The 18,951-nt window shown below is 33.6% G+C and overlaps 4 protein-coding genes and 1 long non-coding RNA gene across 5 annotated transcripts; 2 read left to right on the top strand and 3 right to left on the bottom strand.

The window, feature by feature from the left end:
* Window positions 1-2,858: 2,858 nt before the first annotated feature.
* LOC126675528 (DNA-(apurinic or apyrimidinic site) endonuclease) lies at window positions 2,859-6,797 on the bottom strand. Its single transcript, XM_050370180.1, has 9 exons — window positions 6,439-6,797; window positions 6,143-6,235; window positions 5,548-5,692; window positions 5,187-5,388; window positions 4,635-4,713; window positions 4,235-4,296; window positions 4,025-4,111; window positions 3,734-3,837; window positions 2,859-3,190 (listed from the first exon to the last, which is right to left on the bottom strand). The coding sequence occupies exons 1-9, from the start codon at window positions 6,670-6,672 to the stop codon at window positions 3,126-3,128; spliced, it is 1,071 nt and encodes a 356-aa protein (XP_050226137.1). The 5' UTR covers window positions 6,673-6,797; the 3' UTR covers window positions 2,859-3,125.
* A 689-nt stretch (window positions 6,798-7,486) lies between these two features.
* On the bottom strand, window positions 7,487-9,861 carry LOC126671113 (F-box/FBD/LRR-repeat protein At5g53840-like). The gene is made up of 4 exons (XM_050364823.2): window positions 9,681-9,861; window positions 8,814-9,584; window positions 8,534-8,689; window positions 7,487-8,027 (listed from the first exon to the last, which is right to left on the bottom strand). The coding sequence occupies exons 1-4, from the start codon at window positions 9,690-9,692 to the stop codon at window positions 7,767-7,769; spliced, it is 1,200 nt and encodes a 399-aa protein (XP_050220780.1). The 5' UTR covers window positions 9,693-9,861; the 3' UTR covers window positions 7,487-7,766.
* A 644-nt stretch (window positions 9,862-10,505) lies between these two features.
* LOC126674168 (CBBY-like protein) lies at window positions 10,506-13,043 on the top strand. The gene is made up of 8 exons (XM_050368567.2): window positions 10,506-10,878; window positions 11,086-11,156; window positions 11,250-11,408; window positions 11,500-11,566; window positions 11,860-11,955; window positions 12,053-12,099; window positions 12,510-12,590; window positions 12,669-13,043. The coding sequence occupies exons 1-8, from the start codon at window positions 10,564-10,566 to the stop codon at window positions 12,781-12,783; spliced, it is 951 nt and encodes a 316-aa protein (XP_050224524.1). The 5' UTR covers window positions 10,506-10,563; the 3' UTR covers window positions 12,784-13,043.
* Window positions 13,044-14,323: 1,280 nt separating this feature from the next.
* On the bottom strand, window positions 14,324-15,337 carry LOC126674169 (uncharacterized). The gene has a single exon (XM_050368573.2). It carries the CDS (start codon window positions 15,124-15,126, stop codon window positions 14,362-14,364), a length of 765 nt encoding a protein of 254 aa, XP_050224530.1. The 5' UTR covers window positions 15,127-15,337; the 3' UTR covers window positions 14,324-14,361.
* Window positions 15,338-17,461: 2,124 nt separating this feature from the next.
* Window positions 17,462-18,687, top strand: LOC130015204 (uncharacterized). The gene is made up of 4 exons (XR_008790256.1): window positions 17,462-17,599; window positions 17,697-17,743; window positions 18,154-18,234; window positions 18,313-18,687. It is a non-coding gene; the product is annotated as an uncharacterized LOC130015204 (long non-coding RNA).
* Window positions 18,688-18,951: the final 264 nt, after the last annotated feature.

Genomic DNA, 18,951 nt, shown 5'->3' with positions numbered 1-18,951 from the left:
ATAAGCTATAAGTTATTTTTATTTATAATTATAAATTTGATTTTTTTTTAATTTTATGTCCAGTTGAAATGAAAAAATAAACTTTTATTAAATTATTTTTTTACATGTAGCTGATTACTTTTATCACAAAAATTGAAATTTGAATTTTTATTTTTTATCATACCCCTATTTACGAACAAAAAAGTCCTCAAAATTTTCAATGTGGTGTTTTTCCTTCAGAATAACTAACAAACAATTTTCCTTTGGTGCAAGGTCAAAGTTTAATATTGTTATGCATATTTCACTGGTAAAATTAGAAGAAAAGACTAAGCAATTCTTAATAATTTGACATGAAATAAAACATTTTTTTAAATGCAAACTCTTATCAATAAACAAGGTTTCTGCTAAAAAAACTTTTTTTCCTCTTTCCTCTCTCTCAAATAGAAAACCCTAGCCGTCAAGCGTTTCTTCTTTGTTTTTCGCTTCGGCTGCCGTCAATAGTTTATTTTTACCGTTAGCGGTAGCCATTTCTTTTTTATTGCTTTAGAATAAAATAAATGATCGACTCCTTTTCATCTTTTTCATTTTGGTTGGTAAATCTATCGACGAGGCGCATCAATTTTAATAGATATACAAATAAAAAATCAGAGATGGATCAAGCCCTTTCAAGATTGAAGATGAAATCGTTATAGGTTATATTAGTTTTTTTATAACTATTTTACAGCGATTGTCTTTCTTTTTTGAAAGTTTTGTTGTTCTTTCTATATGAAAAAATTGTTGTTTTTTATGAAGAGTTTGTGAGTCTTCTGTTAGACAGAAAAGGATTGGATCTTATTGTGTTAGAGCGGTTATGTAATTTTGATTTTGTTTTGTAAGGCGATCTGCGAATCAAGGTTTATATCTTGTTTCATGTCAGATCATTAGAAACGGTTATACCTTTTCTGAAATCTTACACCTGTAACTGCTCTTCATTATTAATGAAAGATTATTCGATTGTCAAAAAAAAAAAACAAGGTTTCTGCTTTGATGATTAGATCAAAATGTCACATGCAACCATGACAGGATAAGATTATTAAATGAACTACTAATCTACACTATATAATTGAGTTAATTAATTAATTACTTATCCATAAAATTGATTAATCAATGAATTTTGTAAACAAATAAAATTTACCTCTAACTTGCTTATATTTTACTGTTTAATTTTAACTATCTGGATTTGACTTGGACCATGACCATGGGTCAAGCGGAGTCTACAACAAGTATGACATGTCAATTTAATGTCAACAGCCGCAGGAAGGAAGATAAGTCCACGTGTAATAATATGGTTGGAAGGTAATATTAAGCAAAGGTGGGCCGCAGGGCCCGTCTAGGGAAACAACAGAAGCTAGCTAAGCATTGTAATTGGCGCATTGTAGGGGAAGAGTGTTGTACCCAACGCTGCAATCGGAAAAAAGGCTATGAGCTGATGCGGTTCTAAAATTCGGGATCGGTCCGATTTGATTTTTACACAGCTCCATATAATTGAAAAACATAGACAGCTATCAGCAACAGCTACGAACAATTATTTCGGTTTGATTCAATAATTTAATCTGATTTAGTTATTGCACATTCCCGACTGCTGTACCGCCCGACATAGTAGAGTCAATCTGCCACGTCATCCGAATTGAGCCATTGATATTCCAATATATCATTAAAATAAAGATAATATTATAATATTACTATTAAAATGTGTAAAAAAATAACAAACGAAATTATATTAATATCATCATTTTAATGACGTGTTGTGATTGGTTTAGTCCATGAAAACATACTGAACTGAGTTTATGTAAAAAAAATTCAATTTCCAATCCATAGACTGCTAGCTTTTTCTTTAATAGAATATATATGTACTAATAATTTAACACACAACAAAATGCTTAAAAATATATATATTATTATTTATATAGCATTGTTTGCAGATAGCTTATAAAAAATAAAAATAAAATATAACTACTAGTCTCTTTGTTTTTTAAGATAATTATTTCCTTGGCTATTTTCACACAATTAAAAAAACACAATTAATATTCTAATATTTTAAATAGACGGCTGTAACTTTTTAATTGAAAGAAAAGAAAAAAAGGAGAAATGTATGTCAAAAAAACCCACCTCCTCCTACAGTCTCAACTTAACTTGCTGTAACATTCATATTCTTGCACTAGAAACTAAAAATTTGAGGTCCCAACCCCTATCTACTTCCATACCTCCACTACAATTAAACTTGGTGATGGGCAGCCAAGCCATAGAGTAAGAGGGACTGCTCTAATCTTCAATGAAATTATAACAAGACCCCTAGCTTTCAACTCACAGAGTCGGCTCCGCAAAATGCTTTCGCCATTGGAAACCATCGTATAAAGTTCAAACAATGAATTAATACTCAGTTTGTAAATTCACAAGATATCATCAGCCTATGATAAGTGTTTCACATTTCACGACCATTATTCGAGATAAGCTTACAGCTTTATGAACTATAACACCAGTCACTAGGCAATAAGAAATATACAATCAACATATGCATGTGATGCGCCATAATCAAACCAAAACTTCCAAAGCAAAAATTGTAATCTTTAGATTCCATTACAACCCCACATAACCCCCAATCATGAGCAAAATACCCTTTCTTTTACCAGTCCATGAACTTGGTCCCCACTAAAAATGTACTTTGTAAACAAAAAACAAATAAACCATTATAAGTCGGACCCGTTTAGAAAAATATTTTGTCACATCATAAAACCATAATACATAAGCAATCTCAAAAGTTAATATACTCTTGTAGAGAAATAATGAGAGAAAGAGGGGAGAAGAAACACCTTTAAGGCAGATACCTGCCATATGGGAAGTGGTTGAACATATTTCATCAAATTTATATACTTATCTTTCTTAAACAAATTCTCAAAATATACTTTTTTACATTAAATTCCGCCTAACTTGGACAATCCAGAGCTCAAAATGCTCTTTTATGCCACTAGTTGTAGTTAATGGTTGGATCCGTGATTGGTACTTAAAGCACTAGAAAAAAACCATGGAATTGGCTTAATGAAGAGTTCCATCTAATACATCTACAAATTAGAATACCTGCATAATCAGAAAACGAACATGCATGAATATTAACTCTCCTCGGAAGGCGGTGAAAGTTCAAAAGAAACTGGGGAGTGGTCACTTCCGTAGAAACCTGCCAAAATGCCAAGGTTGAATGAGAAAATAAAGCTTCTCTACAGCAGAAAAAAATAGAGTTTTTTTAAAGAGAGAGAAACCAATAGCAATCATTCATGAAAGAAGGATATTATTCACATTTCTTTAGCTTTCTTGCATTGGAAGGTGAAAATTAGTAGCGAAAAGCCTAAAATGAGTATACATGGTTCTATCAAGGACTATACTAAAAGATTATACTTGGGCAGTAAAGAGAAATTAAAGGAGTGAAGACTAATACAATGCCAATTTCAAATTTGTTTACCCACTGACAAAAGGATTGAAGTTGGCTTAACTGTTTCAATCAGAAAGAAAACTTATTAGTGCTACTGCATTAAGATTTACATCCCCAATATGTGTTGAACTTGAACACCCCAAGACAGTGGAACCACATAAACATATCTATCTCTCAAGTGGATAATAAATAGACTTCCCAACATAAGAACTGGTACAAACACCTTGTGTGGAACTTCACTGATAGAAACATATTGCTTGGAGCAACAAAAAAGGATAAAGAAAACAATACCTTGCAATTCAACTCCTTGCCCATGAATCTCACATGATACAATCCTATCTTTGAGTTTCTCCGAAACTATGAAATAATCAATTCGCATCCTTTTCCCTCGGTATCTATGACAAAATCAATTATTAGGAACTAAAACATTTATCACTTCCTCTACATTCAACTTAAATACTGAACTGATAACGGACGAGAGAAAATTTCATTGTGAAGATCATATTCAAACATAAGTGATCAACAGAAAATCAATCATAGGTGTGTGATTAATAGCTGATCCATACAGTAATAATTTCATACTTTCCAATTGGGTTTCCAGACCATGAAAAGCCGCGCTCCATATCTTTCTCCTTGTGCAAAACTCTATATGCATCTATCAGCTTTCCCCTGAAGTATTTCATCACGTTCAAACATTTAAATCAATCTATATTAGAGTCTCATAAGGGTTTTGTTTATGATTCCTAATAGCTAAATTAATCACAATGGTGCATATTTAGTGGAGGCACTCACTCTCTTAGAATGGAACCAAAGCGCTTCCTCTCGTTCAAGGTAAAGCCAGGCTGCCCACAATCCTGCAACAGTAGAAAGCAAAGGCCATGGGAATTGTTTAGACACGGCAGAGCATGCTGCAAAATATTAATTAAATAAATTTGTTCGTGAAATTAATAAGCATCCATGCCAAATAAAATTTTATATGCAGAACAATTTCTCGGCATATCAAACAATTCTATACACATGGCCCAATAAATTCCACTTGATGTAAAAACTTTACATGACCCAAAGAAAATCTGTGTTGTCTAGTAGCTCATCATAGACTTTCTGATGCCAGAGGCAACTTAATTGATCATGCAACGCCAAAACTGGACTTGACACTAAAATTATCAAAATATGTTCAGACAAATACTAACACCTCTTGGTTTGGAGGAACATAACCATTTTGCTTTGCTGCACTGAAAAAATCAGGATGGCTCACATCGATCTCCTCATGGCTGCACTTTAGAAATCACAGCTTTTAAGTATAAAATCACTGATAATAATACTAATTCCTGCAAAATTTAGACACATGGAGATGATCTAATTGCAAGAACACTTTCTTAAGAAGCCAAGAACAGTTCTCTTAAAGGTCAAGTAGCCTAATCATAAAAATGCCAATTATTGATTCATCACTTTTGAGGAATCACTTGCGCAAAAGTCAATGTAACACCTTTTCTTTTCAGTTATCAAAGTCTGCCTTCAGTTTTTTGGAACTCGAAAATATGTGAAGGATTAAATCATCTACTAATGTCCCCTAATTCAATAGTAGGAGTTTGAATGATATCATAGATCGAGAATCGCTTGTGATTTTCTGCATAATTAAATTAAAACAAGGCCAAAAGGAAACAGAACATCCTACACAAAATTGAATGAGACACGTTACAGTGGCACTTCCATCACAAAAATATTGATAAAAGGAAATACTAACCTAACATTTAGATCACCACACCATATAAGAGGTTTATCTGATGATTGCACAACAAACTCCAAAATCCTTTTGTCCCATTTTCTTCTCCTCTGAAATGAGTTCTCCTCCTCTTTCCACCCATTGTTTGGGGAATATGTATTCAATAAACGAAACGACTCAAATTCAGCTAAAATAACCCGTCCATCCGGTTCATGCTTTGAAGCTAATCACAAAGAAAATGCACAAGTGAGAATTACTTAATATGCAAAAAAATAGAAGAAAAAGAGAGATAATTTCCATCACATAAAAAATTTGACCCAAATTGTGACTCAGTTTTTTATTCCCAAATGAGAGCTTGAACAGCAGATTAGAACCGAACTACCTGATCTGTCTAGAGAGAAAGAGACCTTTAAAGGCTGACAACATTTCTTAACTAACAATGCAGTCCCTGCATACTTTGAATCTGCTAGAGACCACCAAATTCTGAAATTTCCAAATGGTGGACTAGAAAGAGCACGCATCAATATCTGCATAATTAGACAAGAACTAGAATACGTTATGAGTAAAACACCAGAAATTTGACGTTCATGCACCTTCCTAACAACCTATGATATACGTATAATTTCTAGAATATTAATGTTACTATAGAGATCGCCTTTTTTATCTATGTTTGTTCTAAAACTTCATTAACACTAATGTGACTTTGGAATAATTAGATAGTATATAAAAGTTAGATTACTTTGAGATTTTAATTTTCTAAAGAACTTCCTCCTCATGCTAGTTAAAACAAGATACAAATTCTACAAGAATGCGAATCGCAAAAATTGCATAATTTTCTAGTTACAAATCCAAGTCACAATTCATATTACAGTTCACAGAAATTAAACTATTCAGAAACTACACAGTTGCATAAATTCTAAAATCCAGTTCGCATTGAATGTTATAATATTCACAGTTATCCCGTATATAAATGTTACCTGCTTTTCCTCACGGGAAGAGCTCGTGTCATCTTTCAACTCTCCAGGGTTTTTCGGCCCACCCTTTGAGCCAGCAGCAGGCATCCTTACTTCCTACATCAATACACTCACACTGTCAGCTCTATTCTGCCCTACATTCTCACTAAAACTTCCTAATACAAACAAATTTCAAAGCCCTCACAATATCACAAAACAAAATCCAAAGCCCTAATCCTAAAACACCCACTTTAACACACATATTTTACCAAACTGATCAAATTTAAGTGAAGAATTAAGGGTGAATGTAAAAGAGGAACCTGAATGACAATGACATCAGGATCAATTGTAGTGACAAACTTGGTGAGCTCGGGCCAGTCATTCTTGACCCGAATAAGTAAGCTGTTAGCGTTCCACGTAATAAACTTTAACGGCTCCCTCTTCTGCTTGTTTTCACCGTTCTTTTCTTCTGGGCTCTTTTCAGTGTCTTCGTGCGTAAGTGTTGGTTTCTTTGCAAACCCTTCTTTTTCTATTGGCTTGAAAAATCGCTTCATTGTCTCGAACTCAAATGCATACAAAATCGTTTTTTTTTAAGTTTATGACCAATTTTAATTATGCCATTGCCATCAAACAAAAGGGAAGAGGAAGATATGGCGCAGCCCGCAGAGTGCCAGCCAGTTCGGAACTGCAGCTATAGAATGGAAACGCTGCGTTTTGATTTTTGTTTATTTTTCCCAAAAAATAAATGTTTTTTTTATGGTTTTCTTTTTAATATTCTTCCTCACTGGATTATAGATATATAAATAAAACGTTATAAATAGTGATATTTTTGATACATTTTTTTCCAGAATAATAAACTAAACTATGATGATATTAAAGAGTTCAGAAAGAAAAAGAGACAATATATTTATTTTCTATTTGAATAATTATGAATTTTAGTTATTTATTATGTTTGATTGTACACATATTTTTTTTATATAAATCTCATTTGTTTTAGTTTTTTTACAAATGAATCTAAATTATTATTTTAAATGTTCATATTAATTTGTTATATACTTTTTTGTTGTTATTTTTTTTTATAGATGTAGTGTAATTTTTGATTTCTACCTCCAAAACACGAAAAATTGAAAAGTTAATTGAATTTTTAATCTGAAATGAGATAATGAAACCACTGTTGAAGATGAAAATAGTAATTGTGGTCTTAATATACTAAAGTTTATAAAATTCATAAAATATTATATAAACAACATACTAAATCCTTGAAGTTTTGGGTTCAAGTCCCATCTTGGGCATGAAGTGGAGAACTGGAGATTTAAGGAATTACCAAAGATGTGAGGCTAAACACTTGGAAAATTGAAGACAAAACACTACAAAGAACAGAGAAAGCTTTGGATTGCACGTCAAATGCAAACATCATTCCGTCAAAATGACGTGTATCGTTAAAGCGATGCAATTACAAGACGACAAGTTAATTGTAGTCTGTAGTTAATAGTTATCGTAAATTATAGAATGCTACCTTGTAGCGAGATGGTCTAAATAGGAATTCAAACTTCCAAAAAAAAATAGCTTACCAAAATTACACACATCTATCTAAAAACAAAAATAATGTATTGGTGAATGATGGCAAATCGAATTAATCCAAGAAATCCTAATGAATTACCAGCTCAGCTCCCTGAGATAATCTTTTCTCAAGCTTCTTGGCTTTGATTGTGGCTTCCACTTTCCTTTCAGAACAAGGACTGATAATAATTTTCTCAAGCTTAACAGCATTCTCAACAAGATATCTTGCAAGTTCATGTTCGATTGCACACCCACAATATCCAACAATTTCTACTCTCTTCAGATGCTCATGTGGACTATTAGCAGCCTTCGTGCATTTCCTATCAACCGGTTCATGTTCATAAAATAACTGCAACATAACAAAACAAATATATGATCATTCTGTTTCAGAATATAACTAAAAAATGATCGATTCTGTTTCGAGACATAACTAAAAAATGATCCTTTTGTTTCGAAGAACTAGATGAAAATTTAGTTGCTATAATAAGAAAAAGCAAAAACAGATGTTGAAGAGCGAAAATGTAGATATATACTAATATAAGTACTACTTCCTCCATTCCTTAATAATTGACGTTTAGGTTTAAGCATATGTAGTTTAGAAATGTAATTAGTGCATATGCAAGGTATTGTATTTTCCCTTATAATAAATCCTACAATCATTTCTTAGCTTTGTATATTACCGAAAGTAGTGTGCATAAATAAGGGTAAAATGGATAAAAAGTTAGTTAAATGCATTGGTAAATGAAAGCGTCGTATAATTTGGAACAAAAAAAACTATCTGAAACGTCAATTAATTAGGAACGGAAGGAGTATGATATTGCTAGCTAATAACATGCAAGTGATTAAAGTTCTAACCCGAAGGACGAATTCACGTAGAAAAGGAGATTTCTTGATCAAACTAGTGTACTTAAGAAGACAAAGATCTCTTAGTACACCAACTTCTAACACTAGCCGCCTGAGATTAGTAAGCACAAAAGGTATATACGGAGATGTCTCCAATATCTCTACACTCTACAAGAACAATTTTCATATAGTCATTATAATTCGAAACTAGTAACAAGAAATAACAACATTGCGATGCAAAAGCTCATAAATGCATCCCGCAATTTCAACAAGTAAAGAAGCATATACTGACCTTCTGGGCCTCTCTCAATGTGAGATCCTTCAGCCGAGGGAAAAAGATTATAAACGCGCTAAGAGCATAGCAAAGAGACCCTCTATAAGCTTCCAAATCTAATCGACTAAGCAAAGGAACATTATTTAAACACTTAATGACTCTCGGTCCTTGATATTTAAAAGAAACCAAATGGCTACAATCCGAAATCTCAACACTCTGCAAATAAAAGCAATAATAAAGCTCCAACGCCTTCAATTTGATCGACGGACCAGCAATTCTAAAACTAAGTAGCTCACTAGCATTCCTAATAGACAGCACCTCAAGTAAAGGACTAGCAGCAATAATATGATCCACATCATCTGTAGTTACTTTCAGATGTCGTAAACGAAGGACGGTTAAGCATTTATAATCGCTATAACGAGGGAAACTATAAACTTGAGGAACCATAGTATGAAAATCTAACTCAATTACTTGAATTCTCTTCCTAAATACTATCTCAAGCCATTTATCAATGTAATGATTAAATCTATAATAATGATGATATTGAAGTCTAAAAGAATATATATGTCCACAATGCATATCTAATAATTTACTAATAAAATCATGCCTAACTCCATTATTAGAGTGTTCATCAAAGTTTAAGATGCTAATTAATTTCCAAATAGGTTCCCATCTTTTTGAAAGAGTGCTGGTCAGTGCCGCCTCTTTGATTGATAGTTGCGATAAAATTAACGCGAGAATGTCGTCCGGTAACCGGCTGATGTCATCCGCCGGAGTAATTATCGGTCGCTGGTCAATCGGAAAAACAATCAAATATGATAAGAGTATTATTTAATGAAATTTACATAAAATTAAAGTCGCGCAAATTCGGAAAAGGAAATTTACTTTTTTCTCCATGACTGATCACCGGTGAAGTAATTCTGATACTATAATCAGTTAACCCGTCTGATTTCAATGATTTATTGGCTATTTGTTGAAAAATAATACCGTTCCTTGAGATTTTTACTAATTTGTAAATTAAAATGGTTAATGTAGAACTAGGGCACATTAACCTACAATAAAACTACCATTAGTTACACAGCTCAGCGCATTAAAACCCTATTTAAATGAGCAAATGGTCAATTCTGTCCCGGATTAAATAAATTTACATTTACTTTTTTTAATCAATTAAATTTCAAAATTTGTCTATAAAAATTAGATAAGTCACTTTAAATTTTGTATATAATTAGATTTCAAACTTTTTTAATCTAAATTAAATGAAGCTTGATTTTTATACCTTAAATCTAAGTAGCAAGTATACGGACACACAAAAACGAAACATAAACGCGGGAAAACAACCTTAGTTTAAGGTTTTTTTATATTAAATTTAAAATTTTGTGTCTGAAACGCCAAGTGTCTGACACATTTATGAAATAGAAAACGTTATTGAGCGAGGTGTTTATACTATTTAGCCTCAAATAAGTAACTTATTTGATCACGAGCACAAAATTTGAGATCTAATTAACTAACAAAAAAATTAAAAAAGTGACTTGTTCGATTCCGAAACACAATTCTTGAAATTTAATTGACTATAAAGATTAAAATTAACTTAATTGATCCCGAGATACAATTTCGAGGGTCGGGTTGGTCCTTTTCTCCAATTTACATCCAGCCGTATGAATACGACACCGTTTTTGTGCCGATATGCTGCGGCCATGGTTCAGTAGGATAAGTTGGTTACTCAAAACCGTTAAAAAGGAAAGGAAAGAAGGAACCGAAAAACTTTCTGATGGCATCATTAACGACAATCTCTGTTTCCTTGGCTACAATTTCAGTTTCTTGTCAAAACAACACTTCGATTTTCAATCTTAAACCCCATAAAACCAGACACTTAACTTCATCTACATTGTTCGGTACAAAACTATGTCCGGATAAGACAGCAAGAAGAAGAAGAACTATTGGTTACAAGACAAGAACTGGTAGCGGTGGATTCACTTGCTTAGCTTCTGTTCTTCCGTCAGCTCTTTTATTCGACTGCGACGGTGTTCTTGTCGACACTGAGAAAGATGGCCATAGGATATCTTTCAACGACACTTTCAACGAAGTAATTATGTTCCCTTTTCGTGTTTTTTTTGTTTATTTCTGTTCTTGATTTGTATTGTCTGATTTACTTTCAAATTGGTCCTCAAATTTGAGTTTTTCGCTAGTGGGTTTTGGTGAATTATGTGGTGCTTGATTTTTCATTTATTTATCTCTAGTTGTGTCTTGTTTGTGCCCTGATGAGCATTACTGCTGGTGATTGATTCTGCAGAGAGAATTGGGAGTGACATGGGATGTCGATTTGTATGGTGAATTGCTCAAAATTGGAGGTGGAAAGGAAAGGTAGTGTTAGTATTAGTATTAGTAATGTAAAAATTTGAAGCCGGAATTCGGAGTGAATTGGCTATATTAGTAGTTGATTGTTGTATTTTGTAGGATGACAGCCTACTTTAACAAAACTGGATGGCCGGAAAATGCTCCGAAGAGTGAAGAAGAACGGAAAGAATTCATAGCTTCACTTCATAAGAGAAAGACAGAATTATTTATGGTCCTTATTGAGAAGAAATTGTTACCTCTTCGGCCAGGCGTTGCAAAGTGATCTTTTGCTTTGATGTTTTAACTTTCAGTGTATCTATTATTATGCTATTAGTGATCATGATTAAAACTAGATTATTAAATTTGACAGGCTCGTTGATCAAGCTTTAGGGAAAGACGTCAAAGTTGCAGTCTGCAGTACTTCAAATGAGAAGGCGGTATGCACAACCAGGTTCTACAATTTGTCAAACATGATTTGTAATGATTTTTAGTGGTCAAAGGCATAATGTCTGAAATTGTTAGATAATCAATGTGTAGCACGAAAATGGGAATGCTGAAATGTAGAACTTGATAATTTTCCATGCAAAGCATTTCTATACGTTAGCTTGATCGCTTTCCAGATTCATAGACTCTGAACTCTAAAAGAATCTTGATGCTATGAATTTAGGGGACTGCTAGCTTATACTAATACATTTTACTTTGGTGATTGAACTCTATGTTATGATTTCAGGTGTCTGCAATAGTTTCTTGTTTGCTAGGACCTGAAAGAGCAGAGAAAATCAAGATATTTGCAGGAGATGTTGTTCCACGTAAAAAGCCTGATCCGGTATTTCTTTAAACCAATACACTAAGATCGTCTCTTCTGTGAATGACCATGGCTTCCTATGCAGCTAACCATAGAGCTGTTTCCCTTGTCCTAACAGGCCATTTACACATTAGCAGCCAGCACTCTGGGTGTTGATCCTTCCAGGTACCCCATGATCCATGATAATCACATTGTAGAAACAAAATAAAAGAGTTTGGTCATCAGTTTAGTCCCCCGCATGATCAAATATCAAAATCATCCTAATTCAGTTGCTATGTATCGAAACTTATTAAGTTCTATGCTTCATCATTCGTTCCTATTTTGAAAACAATTTTGGAACTCTGTTTGAGCCTTTTCTATTTTAGTGTTTTCATTTACATACTGCACAGGTTAGTTGTAGTGCTCACAGTTAAAAGTTGATTTCATAGAAGAGGTTAACTAAAAAAATCAGTTAGCCTCTCAACATATTTTCAGTATACATTAGTCCCAATCTAAAACATTTATGCTATATACTTATAAGTAATAGTTCAATAAATTTTGTGTATTAACCGGAATGCATATCTGGATTGGTGTAGTTGCGTAGTGGTAGAGGACAGCGCAATCGGTCTTGCTGCCGCCAAAGCTGCCGGAATGAAGTGTATAGTAACAAAGAGTGGGTAAGTTGGTCATGATTTGAGTTGTCAGTATGATTCTGTGGTATTTTAATTAACATCAGAATGAATCCTGGTTTACAGTTACACGGCGGATGAAGACTTTTTAAATGCAGATGCAGTATTTGATTGCATCGGAGATCCTCCTGAAGAGCGTTTTGACTTGGCATTCTGTGGTAGCCTTCTTGAAAAGCAATAATCTTAACTATGCCTCAATTGTTCAGGTTTCTGTATATCATTCTTTTTATTGCCTTTATTTGTGACCAACTGCACCTTTAAGTAAAAAATGTTGGTCTTACTTAAGCTAACGCGGTGTGTTGCATGCAAAATAAGCAGAAAGTAAACGATGGAAGCTGCTAGAATGCCATAATCCGATGCTTAATTTCTTGTACAAATGCATGAAGTTTGGATTGCACCGAACCAGTATTACTTAATGAATATCTCATTTTTTTACGCCAATTTTCATTTGATATCACACTTAATGCAAAATTCTGAAACTCCCCAATAAGTTGGGAAATAGCCGAATAAATTAGCACACCATATGCAAAATGTTGGCGGTGGTGGTCCTTGCAATTTAGATGAGGAAACATAGAAACGAGCAGTGCATTTAAAGATTGAGCATATATGGAGGAGGTAGCTAGCTAGCTAGCTCATGCATGGTAATTTTGACCATTAAAGCTCTAGCCAAATGATGAAGGTATGGTCCATACGCAAGCAATCGGCACAAACAGCTATAAAGATAACATAATTTGGATGCAATTCAAGGAAATTTCCCTTACCTAGAAGCAAACACAGGACTAGTCCTTTTCTTGGTTTCCACATGTTTTGCCCATTAAAACATACCAACTTTCTAACTGTAAATCGGAGATTTTTCTGTTACTAGAGTTTATAAGACTAAATGAGAGCAACTTAGAGGACATGTTTCTATAAAAAAAACTGGGAAAAAATGGAGTTAACTTTGTGAATAATGCTACATTTTACAAATGCTTAATACTTGTGATTTCTGGAAGTGTAAAATTTGAGTTCTTACAAGATTCGTGGCATTCCATTGATGAACTATTGCTTATCCTATTTGTAGCCATATACGTAAAATTGTTATCTGCATCCTATTATGCTGCCAAAATTGTAGAATAATACTTCCTCATTACACAACTTTCTTCTGATTTGTTTTTACCCAACGGCTACTTATCAGGAAAGTGACGTTGAAATCGTCTAGACTTGTTTTTAAATCGGAGCTAACATCAATCTTTCTAGCATAAATAAATTTTATTTTTTTTATAAAAAAAAAGATAAAATCTGTATAAGATAAGTTTATAATAAATTTATTTTAAATAAACATAAATAAGTATGTATCTAACCCCAAATTACATGATCAGTTTAAATTTAACGTATGTGTGAATATATGCATTATCACATTTTTAACAATCGAGTCCTTGTATTAAAAAAATACATGCATTGTATTTTTATATTATCAATTTTCATCCAAATGAAGCCCTTCCGTCCAGTTTCGTTAAAGTAAACACATTAAGTTCATTTCTAACGGAAATGGGCAAAAATAAAATAAGAGGATTCGCTATATTTGTAATTGATAGTGTAGAGACTCAATGTGAATGTTTTTAAATATATGGACCTGATCATTAAAAAGGTGATAGTGCAGTGATGATATATGCGTTATATTTTATAAGCCAATAATTTTTATTGAAATTACTGAGCTAATTGACACTATAAAATCAAATAGAATAATTAAATTAATAGAAAAATAGGTACAAAAATACAATCAAAACCTTAAATTAGTCTTACTCTTTTTCTTAAAGACAACCTCCGTATCAAGCCCAAAACCATCAACTGTTTTAACTTCAACCAGCTCCGATTCCTTAAAAAGCTCCACTAACGGCCCCACACTATACAAATCATTAGCCGAATACTTATCCGCCCGTCTAGATAACGCCACGTGTATAACACAAACCCCGCCACCCTTCAACGTCCGTTCGATCTCCCCAACAAATTTCGACGGATACAAAGCATGATCAAACACGTTAGAGAATTCAAAATCAAACGTCTCATTCTCAAACGGCTGTGCATGGAAGTCTCCCTTAACAACAAGTGGCGGCGACGGCACCAAGTCTATTCCGATGGAGTCGGAGACTCCCACACGGCGGAGAGCCGCCACTTCTTGGCCGACACGAGCGCCAATGGATAAAGCCTTAGAAGAATTGGACAAGAGGCTACGTTGCTTTAATGAATCAAAAAACTGGGCGAACACGTTAACTTTACGGTCCCAGTCGCGAGTTTTCCAAAGCTGACGGAGTTTAGGGTTAAGGGTTTTGTTGAGCTGGTGTTGGATGTATGCATTGTAGGAGGAGTAACCGGGGCGGATGCGTAAACCACCGGAGGAGGTGGAGTTGGCGACGGAGGGTAGGGTTTTCCGGTGGTGGGGAGCTAATGAGGCTATGAAAATGAAGGCGGAAATGGAGAGGATTAGAGAAAGTAAAAATGGTTTGAGGATGAATGGGAGCTTTGAGATGGGCGTGTTCATCACCATTGCTACATTAAATTGAACTGCATCTGATTTTTTTTATGATCATAGAAGTTGACATGCAAATGCTTTTTGTAAGAAAAAACAAGTTTCGTGGGTTGACAGGTTTTTGTAGAGGTGGTGTGTGTTTCTCCTCGTGACTATGTTTCAGAATTTTATAGAGTGATCTTTTTTTTTGAAGGTTTTGTTTTTTCGTTTGGTTTTGTTTGGAATGTGAATGATACTCTTAGCTATTGGTCTTTGATTTGTGAAGTATTTAAATTTAACTGCTGGCGAGTGGAGATGAGTACGGTTCGGTTTGATTTGCGGAAGATCGAAATCGAATCAAATATTTTATAAAAATCAAACCAAACTTCACTGATTTGGTTTATGGCTATTTCAGTTGATAGTTAATTATGGTATAGTTTAGTCGGTTTACTGTTTTAGAAAACAAAACAAAAAATAACATAAATCCACCATTATTATTATTATAAATTTTAAAAATATTTTAATCGTCTTTTTGAGATTTCTTTAATTAAATATAATAATTATTAGTGATGATTTATAATTAATATTATATTTCAATAAATTAAGGAGCTATGGATAATAAATTTAATATTTTAATTTATTTATGAATATACATATAATCAAATGACATCATTTTCGGTCAGTTTGGTGAATAAAACAAATAACTAAAAACTGAAATTTTCATCATAAGATTTAAACCAATCAGGCCATACTTAGATCAATCCACCTTCAGTTCGATCTGGTTCGATTCAATTATACGGCTTGGCTCATTTTTTTAAAGTGCATGATAGATTGATAGGTAAAATTTTATTCATAAATAAATAGGGAGAGATTATTAGGTAAATTTATCCATGTACTAGCCAGTCACATTATGACACATCATTAAAATCGTGACACTATCGTAATTTATTTATTACTCCCTCCGTCCCGTTTAAGAAATCTCATATTCTATTTTCGGATGTCCCATTTAAAAAGTCTCATTACTATTTTTGGAATTTTTTCCATTAAATACCATATTTTACCCTTTTTTAGTCATTTTAAAAAAACAATTTGATATATTCCACTATAATTAATAGGGGCAAACATGAAAAGACAAAAATAATAAATATTTTCTTAGTGAGACTTCTTAAATGTGACGGAGGAAGTACTTTTTTACACTTTTGAATAGTAATATTATTATAGTACCATTATTTTAATGACGTGTTATAATGTACTCCCTCCGTCCCAATAAAGTTGTCCACTTTGAGAATTTTTTTTGTCCCAAAACTCTTGTCCACTTTTAAAAAATAATTAACTGTTACACTCAATTTTCCTATATTATCCTTATTTAAAATCCACTAATAAGTAAATTAAAAATAAATTACAAGTGGACCCTATATTAAATAGGTGTATGACAAGAAAAGTAAGAAATTTTTTACAAAACCCATAAACAATAATTGTTTTTCTTAAACTGTGTGATAAAGGCAAAGTGGACAACTCTATTGGAACGGAGAGAGTAATAGATTTAGTCCATAGATGACGTGGTGGACCGAGTCTACCAAATAATTTCTCATAAAGAGGTATCTATCTAAGAATTTCTCTAAAAGTAGGTTATAGATTGTATTAAAATTCTCCAGCAATTAAATTCATTTTCCTTAGAAAGAGTAGTATAATTATATCATCTAATTAGAGAGATTCTTAGGTAGACTCGGTCTACCACGTCATCTGTAGACTAACCTATCATATTATGACACGTCATTGAAATAGTGGCACTATCGTAATTTTATTTATTACTTATTTACACTTTTGGATAGTAATATTACGATAGTGCCATTATTTTAAGGGGTATTTCTATTAAATAGCACCACCTTTAGCGTTTTTTGCGATTTAAGCCACTACTACAAATTGTCTCAATTATTAGCCCAAACTTTCCAATCTTTTTAATTATTAGCCCAGGTCCCAATTCCGGCATCTGAAATCCCACGTGGCTCGCCGGATTGCCTTGTCAGCGCCAGCGTGGCCTCTTTATGCGACGTCGTTTTGGATTATTTCTACCAAATAACACGAACTACCATTTTGTCTCAAATATTAGCACAATCTTTTAAATATTTTTAAATTTTAGCCTAAAATCTGTTTTCGGCTATTGTAATGATTTTTAGTGGTCAAAGGCATAATGTCTGAAATTGTTAGATAATCAATGTGTAGCACGAAAATGGGAATGCTGAAATGTAGAACTTGATAATTTTCCATGCAAAGCATTTCTATACGTTAGCTTGATCGCTTTCCAGATTCATAGACTCTGAACTCTAAAAGAATCTTGATGCTATGAATTTAGGGGACTGCTAGCTTATACTAATACATTTTACTTTGGTGATTGAACTCTATGTTATGATTTCAGGTGTCTGCAATAGTTTCTTGTTTGCTAGGACCTGAAAGAGCAGAGAAAATCAAGATATTTGCAGGAGATGTTGTTCCACGTAAAAAGCCTGATCCGGTATTTCTTTAAACCAATACACTAAGATCGTCTCTTCTGTGAATGACCATGGCTTCCTATGCAGCTAACCATAGAGCTGTTTCCCTTGTCCTAACAGGCCATTTACACATTAGCAGCCAGCACTCTGGGTGTTGATCCTTCCAGGTACCCCATGATCCATGATAATCACATTGTAGAAACAAAATAAAAGAGTTTGGTCATCAGTTTAGTCCCCCGCATGATCAAATATCAAAATCATCCTAATTCAGTTGCTATGTATCGAAACTTATTAAGTTCTATGCTTCATCATTCGTTCCTATTTTGAAAACAATTTTGGAACTCTGTTTGAGCCTTTTCTATTTTAGTGTTTTCATTTACATACTGCACAGGTTAGTTGTAGTGCTCACAGTTAAAAGTTGATTTCATAGAAGAGGTTAACTAAAAAAATCAGTTAGCCTCTCAACATATTTTCAGTATACATTAGTCCCAATCTAAAACATTTATGCTATATACTTATAAGTAATAGTTCAATAAATTTTGTGTATTAACCGGAATGCATATCTGGATTGGTGTAGTTGCGTAGTGGTAGAGGACAGCGCAATCGGTCTTGCTGCCGCCAAAGCTGCCGGAATGAAGTGTATAGTAACAAAGAGTGGGTAAGTTGGTCATGATTTGAGTTGTCAGTATGATTCTGTGGTATTTTAATTAACATCAGAATGAATCCTGGTTTACAGTTACACGGCGGATGAAGACTTTTTAAATGCAGATGCAGTATTTGATTGCATCGGAGATCCTCCTGAAGAGCGTTTTGACTTGGCATTCTGTGGTAGCCTTCTTGAAAAGCAATAATCTTAACTATGCCTCAATTGTTCAGGTTTCTGTATATCATTCTTTTTATTGCCTTTATTTGTGACCAACTGCACCTTTAAGTAAAAAATGTTGGTCTTACTTAAGCTAACGCGGTGTGTTGCATGCAAAATAAGCAGAAAGTAAACGATGGAAGCTGCTAGAATGCCATAATCCGATGCTTAATTTCTTGTACAAATGCATGAAGTTTGGATTGCACCGAACCAGTATTACTTAATGAATATCTCATTTTTTTACGCCAATTTTCATTTGATATCACACTTAATGCAAAATTCTGAAACTCCCCAATAAGTTGGGAAATAGCCGAATAAATTAGCACACCATATGCAAAATGTTGGCGGTGGTGGTCCTTGCAATTTAGATGAGGAAACATAGAAACGAGCAGTGCATTTAAAGATTGAGCATATATGGAGGAGGTAGCTAGCTAGCTAGCTCATGCATGGTAATTTTGACCATTAAAGCTCTAGCCAAATGATGAAGGTATGGTCCATACGCAAGCAATCGGC

Source organism: Mercurialis annua, linkage group LG3, assembly GCF_937616625.2.
Source record: "Mercurialis annua linkage group LG3, ddMerAnnu1.2, whole genome shotgun sequence".
NCBI lineage: Eukaryota > Viridiplantae > Streptophyta > Magnoliopsida > Malpighiales > Euphorbiaceae > Mercurialis > Mercurialis annua.
Note: the sequence above shows the minus strand (reverse complement) of the source record. Positions and strands in the feature narration are given on the sequence as shown.

Excerpts from the sequence above, each read along its gene's own strand:
- LOC126675528 (XM_050370180.1), bottom strand. The coding sequence starts at position 6,672 with ATGAAGCGATTTTTCAAGCCAATAGAAAAAGAAGGGTTTGCAAAGAAA. Across the intron at positions 4,112-4,234 it reads TTTGGTTCCATTCTAAGAGA|GGGAAAGCTGATAGATGCAT; the intron begins GTGAGTGCCTCC and ends GAAATACTTCAG. Across the intron at positions 3,838-4,024 it reads TCTGGAAACCCAATTGGAAA|ATACCGAGGGAAAAGGATGC; the intron begins GTATGAAATTAT and ends ATTTTGTCATAG.
- LOC126671113 (XM_050364823.2), bottom strand. Across the intron at positions 8,690-8,813 it reads CATTGAGAGAGGCCCAGAAG|AGTGTAGAGATATTGGAGAC; the intron begins GTCAGTATATGC and ends TTGTTCTTGTAG. Across the intron at positions 8,028-8,533 it reads TACGTGAATTCGTCCTTCGG|TTATTTTATGAACATGAACC; the intron begins GTTAGAACTTTA and ends GTTATGTTGCAG.
- LOC126674168 (XM_050368567.2), top strand. The coding sequence starts at position 10,564 with ATGGCATCATTAACGACAATCTCTGTTTCCTTGGCTACAATTTCAGTT. Across the intron at positions 11,956-12,052 it reads CACGTAAAAAGCCTGATCCG|GCCATTTACACATTAGCAGC; the intron begins GTATTTCTTTAA and ends TTGTCCTAACAG. Across the intron at positions 12,591-12,668 it reads TGTATAGTAACAAAGAGTGG|TTACACGGCGGATGAAGACT; the intron begins GTAAGTTGGTCA and ends CCTGGTTTACAG.
- LOC126674169 (XM_050368573.2), bottom strand. The coding sequence starts at position 15,126 with ATGGTGATGAACACGCCCATCTCAAAGCTCCCATTCATCCTCAAACCA.